Here is an 18,799-nt window from a genome sequence, read left to right as displayed (position 1 = left end):
GATATCCCAATTAGCTAAAACAGTGGCAACTTTACTTTGAACATAATTCCTAGAAAAAAATTTGCTGCATGGATAAAATCAAATACACCACCAGCTTTCATCAGAATTGACTGTAGTGGTTCAGTCTATTACACAACTATTAAAACCACCTTTTAGTTGTAGTATGTTTAATTTTTTTACCACCTTTCTTTATGAAGCTTTAAAACACATTCAAATAAACAGTTTGCTCAAAAGAAAAATTTGCAGATAGTTAAAATAAAACTCATACTCCTGAATACCTCTGTTAAACCATCTGGAACCTTGCATAATTTATTTTTACTAACCAATTCACCAAAGTCTTGTCTGGGGCTGGTTTCAGTTTACTGACTCAGTCATTTTGCATGACAGGCAAAATCTAAAAGCAATGTATTTCTGTTCATGCATCTCGAAATGTACCAGCTACATACCATCTCTTCCATAGTCAGCTCACACATGTTCATGCAGATACCTTGTTCCATTTCTGAATTTTACACTGCTGGGGTTTTTTGCAGTTTGTTCAATCAGTGTTCACAAAAAGGCCTTTCACGCTTCTGCCTGTATGTCATCATTATTTACCCAGAGAGGAACCAGAACCCTTGGCCCGGTATGAAAAGTTATTCAGGACCAGCACCATGCTAAAAGACTGAAGAATCTCTCTGACAAGAACTGCAGAAGGGAACTTAACCTGTGCAAGAGACATGGGGTTAAAGCACAGTCACAGCAGATGAACTCATCGAAGCACTCATGACAAGTTAATACAATAATTAAAGGTTTGCAACACTGGTGTTTGGTCACATCAAGGATTTTAACTGTAATTGTCATTGTCACCTGTATGTCAAGTCGGTGAAAAAAAACCGCTAAATTCCACCACAAGTCAAAGTGGGCAGATACTGTATCACATTTGTGCTCAAGCCAATTTTGCTTTGGTATAAATAGACACAAGAATCAAAGCTGTGGAAATCAAACTGGTAACCCAGAGCCACCTTGCAGAACACACAATTTTCTCATTTTTTGATTATAAATACTGTTTTCTCTTGACAAAACAGTGACTACAAATGAGCATTATAGTCAATCTCAGCAAATATTTCCAAGAGAAAACAGACTAACCAAAGCCTTAAATAAAAACATGGGTTTCACAGAGGTTTTGAACCTTCCTCTCAGCAGAATCTCCCAGAGTCCCATTATTTTCCCCTGGGTGCCTTTCCTTCCTGTAACTCTTTGCAGCTAGTGAAGATGTTTTGTAACATTTCTAAAGCTAAAGAAGAGCTGAGCTCTCAGCAGACAACTCACATTGTGTCAAGTCTGCCTGTCTGCCAGTTTCCTTTATACTATACACTACTTAAATACACATAAAAACATTTCCGCTTTTACTCTTGAACTTCATTCTGCACATTTTTTATGTTTCAGGGGGTGTTTAACTCCCATGTTATCAGTTTTGTATGTTGATATTTTTATGTATGTAAAAATAGCATTCCTGCTAGTCACCAAGGTGACTAATCAAATGCCAGGAATCTGCTCTGATACAGTATCTGATATCAGAACACATTTACACACTCCATTTCCTGATAACTGGAGTGCAGCAGCAGTTATACATTTCAGTGCAGTACCAAATGCAGGCACACATCACCAGGCTGCACAGAACAGGTCAGGCCCTTTCCAAACTCTGTAGATAAACTGGTTCACGTGCTGTGAGACAATTTTTCCATGAACACAAAAATTTTCTTCATGGATTAAAGCTGATTTTATAGAAAGAGTTGAGAGTATGACAGAGACTGAGATAATTGTTTGAAATATTCTAATAACACTTGAGAAACTCATTCTCTCTTGTGGAATCAGAGAAATTAGTTCTAATAATTCATTCCACGTTTAGCTGTTTAATCAATTATTTGGCACATATGAAAAAAAAAAGATAATAGTATGAGGGCTTCTGGCTCCAAAGTACAAGTTTTAATTGATGCCCATGCTCATTAAAAGCCACCCTTTCCAATTTATTCACTCAAGGATTTTGGAATCCAGAAACTGTAATACCATAGAACTGTAATTATATAATTCTGCTTATCATAACATCAGCTACATTCCCTGAGGTCACATAGTTCCAGGTTCTTTCCAAAGTGGCAAACAAAACTTGCTTGCCTTGTTAAAACCTTCCACTACTTAATTTCTGGTAATGGCTATGGCTCCCACATGAGCAACAGGAAGGTTTCTTGGAAACTCTGACTTTCAGAGCGTTTCTCTGTCTTCCAGCCAACAGAAGAAGCCAGATGAGTTCTAAAGGTTACACACAAGGGGATGTTAATTGCATCACAGAGGTTTCAAGAGTTACCAAAACTCCTGACCTTAAACTCTGAGATTTTTGAAGAACATTTTCAAGCAAGGTACCACATAATTCAGCTGTCCATGGTTGTGAGAAAGGGATGGGAAAACAAGCTGTCTGATCATCTTCAGTTTTCACACTGAAGCAGCAGTGGGAGGGGAAGGAGGAAGCAGAGAAAACATTTATTTCCACAGTTCTGAATGAAATGTCTGCAATTTGATAACAGGTGTGTTATATTCATTTTGAGGGAAAGTGGGATGAGAGAGCTAAAGGTGTTAACTTTGACCTTTCTTCTACAGGTCATAAACAGTCACTCACAGTTCAAGGCTTCAGTTCAAGAAATCTCAGCCTCATTAAACCTCAGGCAAAAAGAAGCATCAAAATTAAAACCTTTTGCTAGTAATGGAAGACAGAAATAAGATAAAATGTAGACATCCTATACCACATAAGGATTTTATCATAACATCCCTTTTTCTCTCATATAAATGTTGAAAAACATTTTTGAAGGGAAACTTCCTGCTTGATGGTCATCTAGCTCTGGTATTTCAAACAAACTTCCCTTTTTGGGGCAAAGAGGAAGTTTGCTGTCATCATCTTCAGCAGTTGTGAAAGTTTGCCTGAGCCCAGCAATGCTTTCTTCAAGCTAAAACAGTATAAGTACAGAGAGAGGGGGCTGCTATGTTTCTGTAAAGGAAAAGCAAATATTGTAAATGTAGTTTGTGTTTCTAACTCAGTGAATAAACCATTAAATTACCTTCTGTCTCAAGACCTAGGAATTTTTTTCAGGCTTTGACTGGTTATTGACTTTCTGGCCAGAAGTCATAGCCATGCTACAAGAGATACTGTTTCAGCAGAAAAGGACAGATTCTTTTAATAATAAACATAAAGTAAGATATATGGATGAGAAGACAAAAAGTAGAAAGCTAGGTGGGGAAAAGCATGATTTAGAGATGTCAGGAGTTTCTCAAAACATAGACAATATGATGAAGGCAGCTCTGTTACTGCAGATGCCCTCCCACCCCCTCTGGTCAAGGTATCTCTCAGGATCAAAATGGCACCAGGACCATGGTACGAGACCCATGATCTTAGAGCTCTGTGCTTCTCCATTGCTGTAATGCCAAGCTAAAAAGTGAAGTACCTCAGCTTTTTTTTCTTTAAGAAAAAAACCCCAAAACTTTTCTTCTTTGCTCAATTCTTGGTTTTGGCAAGTTCAAAGTTCACAAACTTCTGTGTCTGGGTTCTATCCTTTTATCCACCAAACCTGAACAAAGACTATTTAGCAACCATTTTGAGCTCTGGACTTCAGGCATCTTCTCAGGATCCTTAATTTTCTTTCACATGAACCAATTTTAGAGAAAATCTCCTTTGACAAAGCTGTATAAATTTTGTAATTAAAGCAGCTCTGCAAATTATCCAGCAGATGAAGCACTCTTGCATGACTATACTAAACTGCTCCAGATTTTATTCCGCTGAGAAAACCTCACTATAATATTTCAAGTCGTATTTCAAAATCCACATTCAAATTCATTTGCAATTTGCTATTTCAAGAGATTTGCAATAAGATGAATTGAATTTTGACTACAGTTAGGAAGCAACACAGATAAACTGGAAATAAGATTGTGTAACAATAAGTTAAACACACAATGAATGGAAATCGTATTTATTATTTCACTAAGAAACAACAGATGAAACTCCATTAGAAAGATGCTTAATCAGTTTCCTCATATAAGTTTTCATCAGCTTTTGGCAGGTTAATGCTAATGGCTGCCCTGAGGTTGGCCCAGAATAGGGCACGCTTGCTCCTCTCCTTCGGCCACTCCATGTAGGTGCGCTTTGCCATGAGAGCTTTCAGCTTGTGATACCTGGCAGGGATAAGGTACGGAGGGATGGGCTCCAGCAAAATGAGGATTAAGCTGTTGGAATTCTCACTGAACAACTTGTGATGGGCAAAGTACAGCTCATAGTGGCACCACTCACTCTGCACAAAGTTGGGAGACAACACAAAGATGGACCTGTAGCTCTTCTCAATGCAGTTAATGATGTTCTCCACAATGCTCTTGCCGGGGATAAAGTTTCTCTCGTGCTGGCACAGCTGCACGCTGCCCTCCCCCCTCTCCAGGTTCGGGATCAGCTCGTTCTTCACCCACAGCGAATCGCGCTCGCTGTAGGAAATGAACGCGTGGAACTGCAGAATGGCCTCCTGATCTGCGGGGGGGTTGTGCCAAGCTCTGCGCTTCGTCTGCGTCCACTGCCACGTCATCCGCACGTACCACGGCACATCCAGGTAGATGCACAGAGAGGCCACCGCAGCCACCAGCAGCAGCGTCAGCAGCAGAGCTGTCACCAGCAGCAGCGTCGTGTTGCAAGCCAGCGGGCTCAGGTGGAAGTCCTTGAGCTCCGTCCCTCGCAAGCCCTCTGGGTACTCGCACACGTAGGCCGCCGGCCAGCCAAACAGCTTTCCCCCGGAGCGCCTCTCCAGCTGGATAAAGGCCTGCAGCTCACAGGAGCACTGGAACGGGTTGTGCCCGGCCTGCAGCTCCCTGACCCTCGGGCAGCTCTGGAAGAAATCAGCAGACGGGGTGAGGATCGAATTCATCTCCACGTTCAGGAACTGCAGGGACGTGAAGCCGCCGCAGCCCGGCAGGTCAGCCAGCCTGTTTGATGCCAGGTTCAGCTCCTCCAAGGATTTCAGCTCCGTCACCCCGCTGGGGACATTGCTGATGTGATTGTTTCGTAGGCTGAGTTTTTGGACGTTGGCCGGCAAGCACTCAAACACAGCATCCACCAACTGATTGGAGGACAGGTCCAGCTCTGCCAGAGACTCGGCCCACTGGCACTGCACGCCAGCTCCATCGTGGCGCAGCAGGTTGTTGCTCATGTCCAGGTACGTCAGGGATTTCATACGGCTCGTCATGAAGCTTACTTTGCGAAGGCTCTCAAATTTATTCTTCTGCAAGATTAATGTCTCCAGCTGAGCTAGGTTGTCACATTTTTGAAAAAGAAAATCTGTTAAATCATTCTTTAAAAAATTTAGGTATCTAAAGGGACTCTTAGATGAAGGACAAAGCATATGTATCATCTCTGAATCAGCTATTGTCATGTCTGCAATATTCATGTCTGCAAATATTTTGTATAGGTCATCCTGTGAAAAGTACATGTCTTTGATTACAATTTTCTTCAATGTCAATGCTTTCATGGAAGTACCTGAATAGTCAAAGTTATAACTTTCAATGTCTGAGAACGTTGTTACATTGTTAATATTGAAGTATTCAACGGATGAGTGCCATACAGTCTGAAACATTTCCATGAGATCATTCCATTTCACTGACAGATTTGTCAGTGTCAGGTTTTGTAACTTGGATCCTTGTCTGAAATTAGATAATAAAGCTATCAACTTTTTTACCTTTTCTTCTTTGATTTCTGACAATGACAGGCTTTCTGTAGTATTTTGTACGACAACCCAATCACCATCAGTTTCGGACTGATGACTCTTTGTATACAAGAGTGGCAGGCTCACGATTTTTTGGTTAGAAACATCTTCTGGAAAATTGTTAGAAACAGATGTAAAGAGTTCATCTTCCACAGACAGGCTGACATGGTTCCAAAAAGTTAATGCAAACAGACACTTGTACAGAAAAACGTTTCTGAGAAAGCTCGTATTTAGTGTCATACTGTTTTCTCTTTACTTGCAGGCGCTCAATACTTTTCTTAACTGTCCATTTTTGTTCCAATCCTGTGGAAATTAAAGAAACACAAGCAAAAACCAGATTGTATTATTAAGTAGCTGTGCCGGAACCATCAGAGAGAGAGATTTTTCTAAGGTTCCAATTTCTCATTTCTCCGTTTGATTCAAAAAGCAATTATTTTCTACAATCATTCAGGAGAGATATTCTTTATTAACAGACCACTGAAATTTTTATTTGGCAAATAAGGTGTATTTAACAAATAATGAATCAGTTTTTTACAAAACATGTCTGATTTCATAGGTCCAAAATTTGCTGCTTTCTTACATAATTTCTGCTGTGATACAGGTGCATTATGAATGCTTCCTAAACTGTGTAATAAGCTTTGATTAGAAAGTACAATAATTGGCGTCAACACATCATCCTCTCCTCAGGTTCCTTCTTAAGTGATGTGAACTGGGCTCAGAGACATTATTTTAAAATGGACTTTTGACAGTAACACTTGAACTGAAACATAGCATGGAGGTTCAAGAGCCTGAATCAAAAGCTGAGTGTCTTTAGATAGCTGAGACTGGATCATCAGTGCTTCTTTTAACTAGGGAAATGATGGTGAGTGTAGAATGATCTATATTTATGCCTTGGGAAAGCCCACAGAAGGGATCACTTCTTGTCTGAGCTTAAACATTTCCTGAATTTAGACTCTGAAAATGGGGTGCTCACATCTGGTCTGACAAGTGTACAAAGAGAACACCAGACACACACTGGGAATATTTGCAGGCTACACAAAAATATACACAAAAATAGATGTAGAACCTCTGTACACAAAATCCAGCCCTGATTTAAGGACACTGACCTCAGACATCTCTGTTGTGAAAGAGAGGTTTATTTAAACAGACTTTAAAAGGAAAAATCATAACTGTGTCCTTGCTTTGGTTTTCCCTATTGGAGGTCACTTTTTCTTTCTAAATGTAGGAGTTTAGGGGAGCCAGCCTCCCTTTGTTTAAATCAGCCATTGAGAATATTGTCTTAAATCTCCTTTTAGCTATTGCATAAATCCATTATACTGCTCCTCTAAAAGAGGAACTGTTAAGATCTCGGTTAACAATTTTACATGTGTAAATCTTATTTAAAGCTGTTTTCCAGATTTCTAATATCTTTTTATTTCCTCTTCTTTCCCCTTCCCTCCCATTAATTTTAAATCATAATGTTGCCTGAGGTTTCCCACAGTACTTTTTAATGACTGCAGTGGCCTTTACCTTTCCCTTGATATTGAAGGGGTTAACTTGTGATTTTATTTTCTAATGCCTCTACAATGAGACAGTAGCTACCACCTGAGAGACTGATTTACAGCTTCAAGGACTACATTCACTGTGCCATTAACTATTCCATAAGCTTTCTTTCTCAGAATTACTGGGGCAAAATACATGTTCTACTTCATCTAACAAAAAATCAAACAAACAAACAAAAAAAAACACACCAAAAAAAAGAAGTCCACTGAGTTCTTTAGTAAAGAATGCATGAAACTAAGCTTGGAAATCATCAAGAAATAGTGGGGCAATATGGCAAAACTTTTCCAGCCTTTTTCCAAATTCTCATTTGGAAAAATTATATGCATCACAGCCCTCAAAATGCATTTGGGCATATTCAGTTCTGTTCTTCTGATTGTTTGGGCAACTTTACTAATGTGTTTATAATTAACCAAAACACATAGCTTCAAGAGAAAACTGAAAAAAATCTACCTTTAAATCATTATTCCTTCTTTGGATAAAATTTCAGCAATATTCATGGACCAGATGATAAAAGGATCGGATCCTTCTACATGTGCTTTATTTTCTTTTTTTTTAATATATCCTAGCATTTAGTCAAATTATTTATGAGTACCTTCAAAATTGCTTTGGAATATCATATGAAGCAACACAAGTAAAAACTTTTATAACATATAACCTGTGATTTGGAGGCTAATACTGAAGAAATTATCCCTCATAGTCATATCACTTTTAATTCAGAAGTATCCTCATGTCTTCAAACGTGATAAAAAAAGCTTAACCAAGAAAAGCAATCCAGAAGGCTAGGCAAGCCAAGAGCATGGCAAGAAAGTGTCCTGTTGTTTAAAGAGCAGGGGGAGAGAAAATAAATGAGGTTTTAAGAGTTTTTCCAATATAAAACTGGTAGAAACTGACTAAACTTCCAAATAAGAAATAAAGAGAATACATATAGCTGAGACAATTCAGTATTAAGACATGCTCTTTGCAGGTTACCAACATAGCAAAAAACTAATGCTACAAAAATGCCTTTCACAAGGATGAAACACACGATCAGGTTAGACCCAGTTCCTGAACTGTAGAAAACTCAGGAAAAACTACTGCCATCACTCTGCCCCCCTTAACTATGGGTGTAGTGCTAAAAATGAGAGACTGCTACTTGGACAGGTTTTTTGGAGAAGTATTCCGAACACAAGCAACCTCACCATCGTTCCTTACCCATACACTTGGAAAGAACATCGTACACTTGCTACAAAAAACAAGGCTCATTTTCAAATAAGATACAGAATATAAAACAATTACAGCTAACTAGCAACAGCACAAAGTCAACAAAATTAAAACTTTTCTCACCAGAAATCCCTGCTGTCCGAAAAAGCAGAAAATGTTCTCAGGAAAACAATAAAAAAAAAGAAACTTCCTGTAACTCTATCCTACTGAGTAACAATACTTAGGAACACCCAAATTTTTATATACATGTTTGTGCCATCTACTGACAGCTTGTGAAATGGCATTTGCTTTTCTCTGGATGTATTTTTCACATACAACATTACTGTAATATCTCCACTATTCTATTATTATTGAACTTTATGTTTTTATGCTTTGCAATATATTAAACAGGAGAAATATGAATCTTTTTACTACTTTCTACCTTCAGTAAATTAATATGAAAATAAGTACTTCTTTTGAATGTCTCTAGGCATTACTGTAATTTTTTGTCCATTTTGCTGCACCAATTTGGTTGTCAGACTCTTATCAAGGCTGGTTTATAAAAGTACCATTTGTCTTAGTTTAATTTCCATTTAATAGGAATGGAATAATAATCTCTCTCCTACTCCAGCAGTGTTGTCATTGGGTTAAACAGTGAACATGGAAACACTGAGTGGAATTTGGTTTGGATTTTTTTCTTTGGAAAGAGTGGTGACTTTGGCACTGAAAGCCCAAACACAAGGTTATTGTCCTGGCAAAGATATAAACCAGTCTCTCTTTATTTCTGTATAATGTTGGTCAGAAATTCCACCATAGCTGAAATCTAAATACAGAACCGCCACACTATAACCTACCTTTCTGGGTTAGCATATCATTACACATTCATTATTTAATATTTCAATGATTCAGGAAGCAGAGGAAATAATCTAAGAAATTACTTTTTCACTTTAAGGCTTATTCTGTAGATTATATTTAATTTCTCAGCCTCAGGTGAAAAGAGGTCATCCAAAAATGAAATTGAAAGATAGGACAGGTAGTAAGAAACAGAATATGGAAAATTCACTGCTATGCTGCTGCTGAGCCTTACAGTAGTACTGTATGATTGCATGTGACCTCTTGGAGTAGCTCTCCTCAGTGGCTCACAATGTGCTGGTTTGCCTCCTGTGTCAAAAGTAACTTCTCTCGCTGGCAGACTAGTGATAGAAATGGTGCTGTGTTGCCTTTCACCATAAAGGCCATGCTTCGCTTTAAAATGAGGTCGCAAAAAGAGGAACGGGTATGAGGAATTACAGAGAAACAAGAACCACAGGCTGTTGGGAGCAGCCTGCAACCCCTTTGCTCAACCAAGTGTTTCACCGACTGGAAATGTGTGCACGCACCGCTGGCCTCTGTCAGGGGATTTCCCGTAAGCACAGCGATGGGAGGTGCCCAGCGGTGTCTGAAGCGCTGCATCTCCGTTCAGTTCCGCAACCCCACGGGTCAGTAAGTGCTCACTTTGAGGAAGGATTACTTTCTTAAAAAAAAAAAAAAAAGTTTTATGCCAGCTCAGCAACTACATTAATTTGGACTTTTTCTGTCAGAGGACGGGTGAGCACTGAACCGGTTTCCCAGCGAAGTAGCCACATCACCGAGCTTATCTGAATCCAGGAAGCGTTTAGAGAAAATGCTCTCAGGCACGTGGTGTGATTCTTGGGGTGTCCTGCACAGGGCCAGGAGTTGGACTCGTTGATCCCGATAGGTCCCCTCCAACTCAGCATATTCTATGATTCTATGAAATTCACCCCTTTTCCGCCTCATCCCGGGCGCGGGGGTGGCGCCGGCCCTGGGGGAAGCGCTGCAGCCGCGCCCGACGCTCCGGCCGGCGCTTCCAGCGGGGTCCCGCCGGGTCCCGCCGCGTCCCCCGCGCCGAGGGCCGTGAGGGGGGAGCATGGCGGCCGGGGCGGCTCCCCGCGCTGGGTCAGAGAAGCCTGAAGCCCGGGGACGGCTGGGCAGCTCGCCGGCGCTGCCCATTTACAACAGGCGGCCGCCTAACACAGCCGGAAGAAGAGCGAGGGACAAAAGCCAGCCCTCCCCTCCTCCCTGGGGCCGGCCCGGGCTGCCGGGCCCGCTCTGCCTCCTCCTCCCGCTGCTGCCGACGTGGCGGGGCGGGGAAGGGAAGGAGCCGGGGGCGCGCCGGTCGGGGCACTGCTGAGCGGTAAGGAGCGCGGCGATTTCTGCATTTTCTGCCGCTTTTGACACTGGCTGCACCACACAGCTCTGTCCTAGAGGGGAATTTCGAAAAGGGGAAAAAGGAAAATGAGAAGCAGGAAGTTGTGGCCGCTGCGGGCTTGCGGGAGCGGCGCTCCGGCTGCTCCTGCTCCGCCTGGGGCAGAGGGCAGCGGGGCAGGGGGAGCTGCCTGGGGCGTTCGCCTGCGCTCGCCGTGCCCGCAGCGGCCCGCGGTGGAAGAGCGATAGCGGGCGTCGAGCGAGAGGGGAGCAAGGTGCCGTCGCCAGAAAAGTTATTCCTCCCTCCCGCTCGGGAACGGTGATTTGTGCCCCAAGGCGCCCGGTGGTAGCTGGGCTGTGCTTTCCAGGGGACATGAAACTCCTCAGGCTTGGCAGGTGCCTGCACCGCCGGCCCCCTCAGCGCGGCTGGGCGCTGCGGGCCGGGCTCTCCCCCGCCACCGGTCCGGGCTGGCCTTAGCATCTCCTTTACAAACTCCCCGTAGAGTAATTCCCTTTGGGCGGAGCTGTCCGAGTTGATTTGGATCAGGACAGGCCCACAGATGAGAGGCTGTATGACGCTGACCCTGGGTGCAGCTCGGCTCATGTGTTGTGACAGACGCCGTAATTTGCTGTTACGTGCCGTGCTCCTGGAAGGAAGGTTCAGCAGGCAGCTGCAGGGACCGTGGCCCCAGTGGTACCCAAAGATGATCCAGCAGTGCAAAAATCCATGTGCCCGTCTGTGTCATCCTTTAAAAAGTGCTGGGCTTACTCAGAGCTAATGCCCATTCAAAATTATGAAGTATGTGTGTAAAGGTTTTACAGGTTTTAATAGAGGATCCTCATCTCTTATGATGGAATTTGACTTACAAATACAAAAATTTTCCTTAGGTGATGCTGTCCATCACACAGTGAGTACTGTTACAACAATAGCACTACTTCTCTCCAATAAAGCATTTTATAATATTTGCTGTATTTTTAATGGAAAGCTGTCAAATGCAAAGATTCTGACTTCAGAATTCATGTTTTCTGAAGATAATTAAGGTACAGTGTAAGCTGAAGTAATACAAGTGATAGCAAGTGCTTACTTTTTTACTTATGTTTTTTGTTCACTGTTTCAAAGTGCTGCTCTTGGAACTGTTTATAGAAGTGAGCTCCATTCACATTAGATAAATAGATGTATACAGTTCTATAGACTTTAATAAAATATACTAATTTAAATACATGCTTCTTAGGCAGATTTCTCCTAAATCCCAGTTATGTTTTGCTTTTTGCCTTTTTTCCCCCCTGTTCTTAGTCTCTCCTACAATCTCCATTCTTCCTGACTGATGCAAACCTTTGAGCCATATTTAATTAATATGAGAGTCAATGAAAAGGCAGCATCTACAGAGAGGACTGTACAAGTCTTTTCATGCCATGCAACTCAACATTTTGCAAGCTCTCTTACAGTCAAGGATTGTCTTCTGAGTGCCAGGTACACTGTTGTTACCAACAATTAAATTATAGTAATGACAGACCAGCAGTCCTTTTGCACTCTGGCAGTGCCACTCCTTAATCAGCTGCAGAGCTTACTCTGTGGCTTTATCTTTATCCATCAGCATCCTCAGCCTGATGACTGTGCAATGGTGGAAAATACCTCCAAAATTACATTGGAAGATAAAGAATAAGTAAGACCAAACTGGTTCATAACTTAAAAAAAAATCAGTAACTACCTCATACAAGTTTACCTTGGCTTCAAAATTGAAGTTTAATCACACAGCTGGAATTTTAGGAGATGGTGAGAAGTGTTGCACTCCCCAAAGAGCAAGACTTTGGGACAAGTGATACAGAAACAGTGTGAGCAGTGACTCTGTGCTATGGCTGTGTGTGTGAAATGGCTCTAGGGCCCATGGCCTGTCATGTTCACAGATTATGCCCCTTCTCAAGCACATGAATGTCACCACAGTTGTAGGTACAGAGAGTTCTCCTCCCCTCTGGCAGTCAGTCAGCAGGCTGTAGGAACCCTGTGTATGTCTCAGCCATGAAAGGGAGAGCAAGAGCTGCTTGGCTTTGCAGCTTGGATTATTTTCTTCTGCAATGATCTTTCATACACACCTGATAGTTAATGTAGAAATTAGCCATGTGGAAACTCCTACATTTGACTACTCCCGACAAATTAATATCCTTTCACACTCACTAAACCATATTTTGGAAAGCAGTAATGCTGCTCTTTGTATCTGAGTGGGATCCTGCAGAGTGAGTGGAGTTACAGTATTATCCTGATGCCAGTGCCAGCGTGAGGCATGTGCCACAGGGCTCCATGCTCCATGCTTTTGGAGATCTTACATCAAGGTTGTATTGTTTTTCAGCAGCAGCATAGGGTAAACACTGTGTATAACAAACACTCAAATGTTTATGGTACCTAAAAGACTTTGCTTTCTATATTCAGAACTGAAAATGTCTGAAGACGTATCTGATGGCGCCCCACCTGAAGAAAAACCTGAAGTAATGGAGATGCCCAGCAATGAGGTACTGCCTCATGAATCAGTACCACACCTCGTAGAAGCTGAGGTCTTGCATGAGTCTTCACAAGATCAACATGGACAGGTCACTCAGAATGTTAGTAATGGAAAGGAAGGAGACACAGTCATTGATGAAAACCCTTTGACTGAAAATCTTGTTGAAAGCCTGCCTTCCAGCCTGCAGTCCAGTGAAGACACAGCTGAAGACAAGCCCACTGAGTGCATTGAAACTGTAAGCCTTGATACAGAACCTGAATTGGAAGAAACACTGCATGAGCAAGGCAATCCAGTAAGCAATATTTTCTTTTCTCTAAAAGCCCTCCTCTCCTTGCATTGTGAGGACAGGATTTTGTATAATGTATGTCCTGTTTTTCACAAAAACCTAGGAAGTTACGTGGAAAACCTACATAGGGATAAATTAAATTGCAACACCAAGCTTTTGAAAACTAGTAATAGTTTAATTTCACTTTTCCAGTATGATATTAATTTGGTCTTTCAAGTCTGGTTGCAATGAAACTTGCATTGTGTAAAGGTGATGTGTTACTGGACACATTCTTGAGACAACAGTTTCTTAACATGATTTAAATATGAAATACTGATAGTGGCTTAGCACTAGCCATTAATGTAAAAAGTATGCAGCACCTCCTCTGGCTGTGTTTTTAGTGAATTCAGTTGTTAGGAGTTCCCTGTGCACATCTACTGAATTACATACATGAGGAGACTTAGGAAGAGAAGCCTCCAATTCTGGCTCCTGCCTCCAACCCAGCAAGGAGACAGGTTCCTACCTCTCCCTCATATTAGCCTCAATAAACTGGTATGGCTTTATAGGGTTGGGTACCTGAAGAAATATTAGGACATCTGTAAAGACATCTCTGGAGATTAAAGCTCTTCCAGGAACAGATGATGTGAGCTATGCTTCTGGTTTTTTTGTGAACAGAAGTTTGAACTCCACATAATACCCAATCTGTCATCACCTATTAAATGCCTGAGTTTGTTGCCTGACAGTTTCTTTGTCTTTCCTCCTGCCTCTTGAGAACAAGATTTTTAGACAGTGGAGTAACATTTTTGTTCTTATAGGCTGCAGACTCCTCATCTAAAGCAAGTAGATGGGGAGCTTGGGGTACCTGGGGAAAGTCTCTCCTGTCATCAGCTTCTGCCACAGTGGGTAAGTGTTCTGTTGGTAAAATGCGTGGAAATAATTAATAACTTTCATGTGTCGTTAGTCTGATTAGTGTTGCATCCTAAAGATTCATAGACAATTTTGCCTTGATAAGCTTGGGAAGCATGATTTTTTTAAAGAGGAAGATGGACCTTCCTAATTATTCAAATTATGGACAAGGTACTAGGCTTGTTTGTAAAGTTAATGAATTACTTGATTGTGACTTCTTCATAGAAAGGATCCATAATCCAATACCATTTCTATCAGGCAAAGGCTTATGGTTTCTCAAGTCAAAGCAACCCAGATTTTCATGCTCACTCGTGTTAATGGTTTGTATGCCAGGTTTGACTCCTGCCTACACATGAATTCATTTGTAGTAAATCATTCAAGCTTTTCTTGCCACCCGTGAAACACTCACACTGTCACACTAGATTTCAGACAGTAGAACAATGTATTACAACATGGGCCCTGTACTCCCTCTCCCTGTACTCTCATTTCCAATGGCAGGTCAGTACAATATGTCCTTGTGAGGACTTCAGGTGAAACTTAATTATTGCTCTTTGAAAACTCACTGTCAAAAAGCAAAGCATAAAAATATGTAGTTATCAGTGGGAAATAATTTCTCACAAACCAGAAATGTTTTGTAACAAAACAATCTGTTAGCTAGTCAGTTCTCATAAAGGATCCACGGAACACTTTCAAAAGATGAACATAGGAATTAAAATTAATTGCTAGTTACTAAAAATGATTCAATAGAGATACTGGTTTTATGATCCCATATAAGGCTTAATAATTCTCCTCCTTATCTCCTGTTTTTCATGGACAGTAAATGGTTTCCGTCTGTTTCTCAGAGGAGGGAAATTTCCTTGTCCTTTTTTTTTCAGTAACATCCACAGTCAGGAGTAAATAACTACATTTTCTGTCTGACAACAAAAATTAATATTTCTAGGTACATTCAGAATGGGTTTCTAGGGTGTGTGGAACAAATTTGTGTAGGCAGTCTGACTTGATAAGGTTGTGTGATGTCTGTTTTGAAGAGGCATGTCATCACCATGAATAAATATTTTTAGGGTTGTTATTGTCTAAAAATGAGCGCAGCTGGAACAAGTCAAGTTGCCTTGGAAAAAGAGCATCCACATGCAGAAAAGGAAAAGGAAAATTGTAGAATAATTTTAATTCAACATCAGAATGGTTGCACTGTTTCACACTGAAGACCCATCTACTGTTTAGGTTCTGGCAGTGACCAAGAACAGCTAGGAAAGCACCTAAACCCAGATGTATATAAAGCAGCAGTTTCCAATTTTCCTATTTCCTAGAATCTGCAGCATAGACAGACTTCCTGACCCTGGGATCAGGGTAGGTTGAGTTTCCATGTTACTATCTAATAATTTTGACTCTAACTTTGTGAATTTATTGAACAAAATTGGCTTTGAATTAAGCAAAAATAAAATTTATGTTCTTCCATGTTTTGTGAACCCAAGGTAACTTGGAAGAGCAAATAGCTAGTCTTAGATTTGTTACAGGAAATCAATGCACCAGGTAATATTTTATATTCCTGATACAGAGGGCTTATTTCCTAGTTGTTTATTATGAAAATTCATGCTTGATCCTCTAGAACACTTAACTGTCTCTCACTGTCATGGACATGATATGGTTCTGAACAGACCACATATTTCCTTCAGTATGATAATTCCCTAGTGAGATATATGGAAAAAAAATTAAAGCTATTGGAAATTTCTATAAGCTTTATTATTATTATTATATATTTATTATTCTTCTCAAATTTACTCCTAATATCTGATCAGATCAACCAACACTTCATCTCCTGTTCCATACCAGAAAATAGTTTTGCTAGGGACCAGTCCATTGTAAAGTTGCTATTCCTTCAGTGTAGCAAATGCTGTAAGTAAAACTGCCTTCTTGGAGTTAAGACTTAGTAGCAATTCAGTCTGTGATTTTTCTGTTGTTCTGCCATCATATTGTACAACACAGCTGCTTGTCTGGTGAAATATGACTAATATCTACTATTCCTAATGTTTTTCTTCAAAATTGTACTTTGTAAAAATAGCGCAAACAGTTTGAGGTGGACTAAATAACATCTTAAAGGCTTAAACAAATACATTCTGCTTTTAACAAAGGGTATCATGGGCCAGCCAAGGTTGGACAGTACCTTGAAAAGTCATCTAGTCAGGGGTTTTGTGGGAAAGGCTTTATGCCTCTAGATGAGATTATCTAGCAAGTTGTCCAGACACATTTTGAAAACCTCTAGCAATGGAGAGACTACCATTTCCCTGGGTAGGTTTTTCCAGTGAATAATTCTTCTTACTGTAATTAATTTTTCTTGCATTCCTACCTATTTTAGACTGAGTTAAAATGTTGTTCCAATGATCTCAGTTTCCTTATCCTTCAGACACTGATAGAGAATTCACAAACACATGAGCATTTTTAATGTATGGCTATAATTTATTTAGGACAGCTGATTTTAGTTCCCAATAATAACTCAGTTTCCATATAGTTTGTACCTCATCCTCCTTTAAGTAACTCTGCACATACAGCCATGGATTGTTTTGGTGGTAATTTTTTATTCCAAAGTTGTCTTTGAATTGATTTTGATATTATTTGGATCGAAGTCCCCACGACAAGACAGATGTGACACTCCTGTACAAAACAGAATCTGTAATGCCTTTGGAGTTTCAGTCACTGCCTGAACCACGTTTGGGCTCTTGACACTAGATGTCACACTAAGCAAACTATTGAATCAACTTCATCAGAGGTGAAGAGATTTCTTTTGCTCTTGAAAGGTGCAAGAAAGTTCCTTCCTCCTTATAGAACCACAATGGAACAGAACCACTGAAATAGTTGCTGGAATGATGAGATGGGAGAAGGCTTACTGGGATATGGAGGAACAACTTGTACTAATTTTCACCATTTTAGTCAGTGGTGTTTTTTAGTAGATCAGCCATTACACAAGGCAGTCTTTTGACAGTGTTGATAAGCTCGAGAGGGTGACTATTGCAGCTAAATCAGTCAATTAATGGGTAGTAGCCACTGAAATGTGTAGTCCCTCACCTGTCTTTTCCTTGCATGTTTCCTCCTTCTCCCTGTACCAGCATTCATGTTCCTCTGAGTTCCCTCTAATCCAGTTTAGGAAGCAAAACTGACATAAGAGTAACTAAAGGAAAGAAAAATCCATTTTCTGCCTCTTCAGTTCCTTGATCCGACTCTTTGAGACCAGTTTTGGGGCAAGCAGAAGGGACAAGAGTGGAACATGGGGGGGAGTAGAACCTCCCATGACTGCACCAAGAAGCTACTAGGTTACCTTAGCTGTAACAGCAAACTCTTTATCCCCAGGGCTTATGGGAGGCAAAATATATTTTCAGTTTGTCCTGACAGCTTGTGACTTGCATTTTTAAAACATCTTCTATGCTTTAAACCTTGGGTCTTTGGTTTTTCTTCCGACTAATCTATCTGCTAGCTTAATTAAAGTGACTGCTTTCTGCAAGCCTTGCCTTTCATATGCTATGTTTTGAATGATGTATGACATTCAGAAGGTGCTGAAGTTAGGATCTCAGTGAGCTGCATTTCCAAGCAAAGTCTGTTCTCTATCATCTGTATGCAAATGCTTCACCTTTAGAGCCGTTGCTAAGACTAGAACCTGTCAATACATTCACACAATAAAAGTAATAAAAAAATAACCTAGCTGTTTGATTCATATGATCCCTGAAATTCCTACTATAAGGCTGCGTAATGCATCTTTCTAATGTGTTGTTTGTAATTATTGTTCTGCTATCTTGATTATTTTGTTCTTGTGTATATTCTCATCTAGTTCCTTAGCTATGAGAATGGCACATGAAAATATCAGACACCCATACTTCTCCCTAGTATGCTGAAAAGCGCTTTTTGTCACTCAGTGTGACAGAATGAAATGTCTCTTTATACATCACTGTGTTCATGAGCTTGGGTATTATTATGCATGGGTATGTGTAGTAATCAGCATTACATAGTTGACTTCTCTGTGGAACAGAAATGCCAATGCTGTAGATAATGTGAAACTAAAGTATTCAAACAGTGCAAATGTCTTTTCTCTATAGCTATTGCTCTGATGCAAAATAAAGTACAATATTAAAAAAAGAAGTCTGGGTGTTATGCTTGTACTTTAGTTATGCTTGTACTTTATGTGATCATAAAGAGGATAGTTAATCTCTTCAGACTTTTTTTATTTCATAAATTTGGCTGATTAAGGGAAAACTACTTTGGGATGGAATCACATGGTGATCACAACTGTTTTGTAAATAACTCTTCAACTGCTATAGCAGCAAGGCTGGCCCTTTGCAGTTAATCCTTTTTAAGAATGCTGAATGGAAGCTTTTCTCTTTTTTCTCTTTTGCGTTCTTTATGTCTTTTAACATGGGCTCATAGTCTAGAAGAGACTGAGAGCCAATAAAATGTTGTAA

The 18,799-nt window shown here is 40.5% G+C and overlaps 2 protein-coding genes across 4 annotated transcripts in view; one reads left to right on the top strand and one right to left on the bottom strand.

The window, feature by feature from the left end:
- Positions 1-1,969: 1,969 nt before the first annotated feature.
- LOC102074361 (toll-like receptor 1) lies at positions 1,970-10,305 on the bottom strand. Of its 2 annotated transcripts, none has more exons than XM_074541605.1 (2): positions 9,863-10,305; positions 1,970-6,065 (listed from the first exon to the last, which is right to left on the bottom strand). In XM_074541605.1, the coding sequence occupies exon 2, from the start codon at positions 6,000-6,002 to the stop codon at positions 4,041-4,043; it is 1,962 nt and encodes a 653-aa protein (XP_074397706.1). In that variant the 5' UTR covers positions 6,003-6,065; positions 9,863-10,305; the 3' UTR covers positions 1,970-4,040. The 2 variants fall into 2 exon arrangements, with proteins under 2 accessions (XP_074397706.1, XP_005490559.2); XM_005490502.4 differs by lacking the exon at positions 9,863-10,305 and adding an exon at positions 8,628-8,763.
- Positions 10,306-10,528: 223 nt separating this feature from the next.
- Positions 10,529-18,799, top strand: part of FAM114A1 (family with sequence similarity 114 member A1) — a 29,478-nt gene continuing 21,207 nt past the window's right edge. Inside the window, exons 1-3 of one of the 2 annotated variants that reach the window (XM_005490503.4) lie at positions 10,529-10,677; positions 13,114-13,475; positions 14,264-14,351. In XM_005490503.4, the coding sequence (XP_005490560.2) occupies positions 13,122-13,475; positions 14,264-14,351 (442 nt within the window). In that variant the 5' untranslated portion in view covers positions 10,529-10,677; positions 13,114-13,121. Of the gene's footprint in view, positions 10,678-13,113; positions 13,476-14,263; positions 14,352-18,799 lie in introns of those variants that run through there. The other variant, XM_074541606.1, reaches the window with a different exon arrangement.

Source organism: Zonotrichia albicollis, chromosome 5 (assembly GCF_047830755.1).
Source record: "Zonotrichia albicollis isolate bZonAlb1 chromosome 5, bZonAlb1.hap1, whole genome shotgun sequence".
In the NCBI taxonomy this organism is placed as follows: domain Eukaryota; kingdom Metazoa; phylum Chordata; class Aves; order Passeriformes; family Passerellidae; genus Zonotrichia; species Zonotrichia albicollis.
The sequence above is the reverse complement of the archived record's forward strand: the minus strand, read 5'-3'. Positions and strand labels throughout refer to the sequence as shown.

What these genes read in the sequence shown, in the direction of transcription:
- LOC102074361 (XM_074541605.1), bottom strand. Translation starts at nt 6,002, where the DNA reads ATGACACTAAATACGAGCTTTCTCAGAAACGTTTTTCTGTACAAGTGT.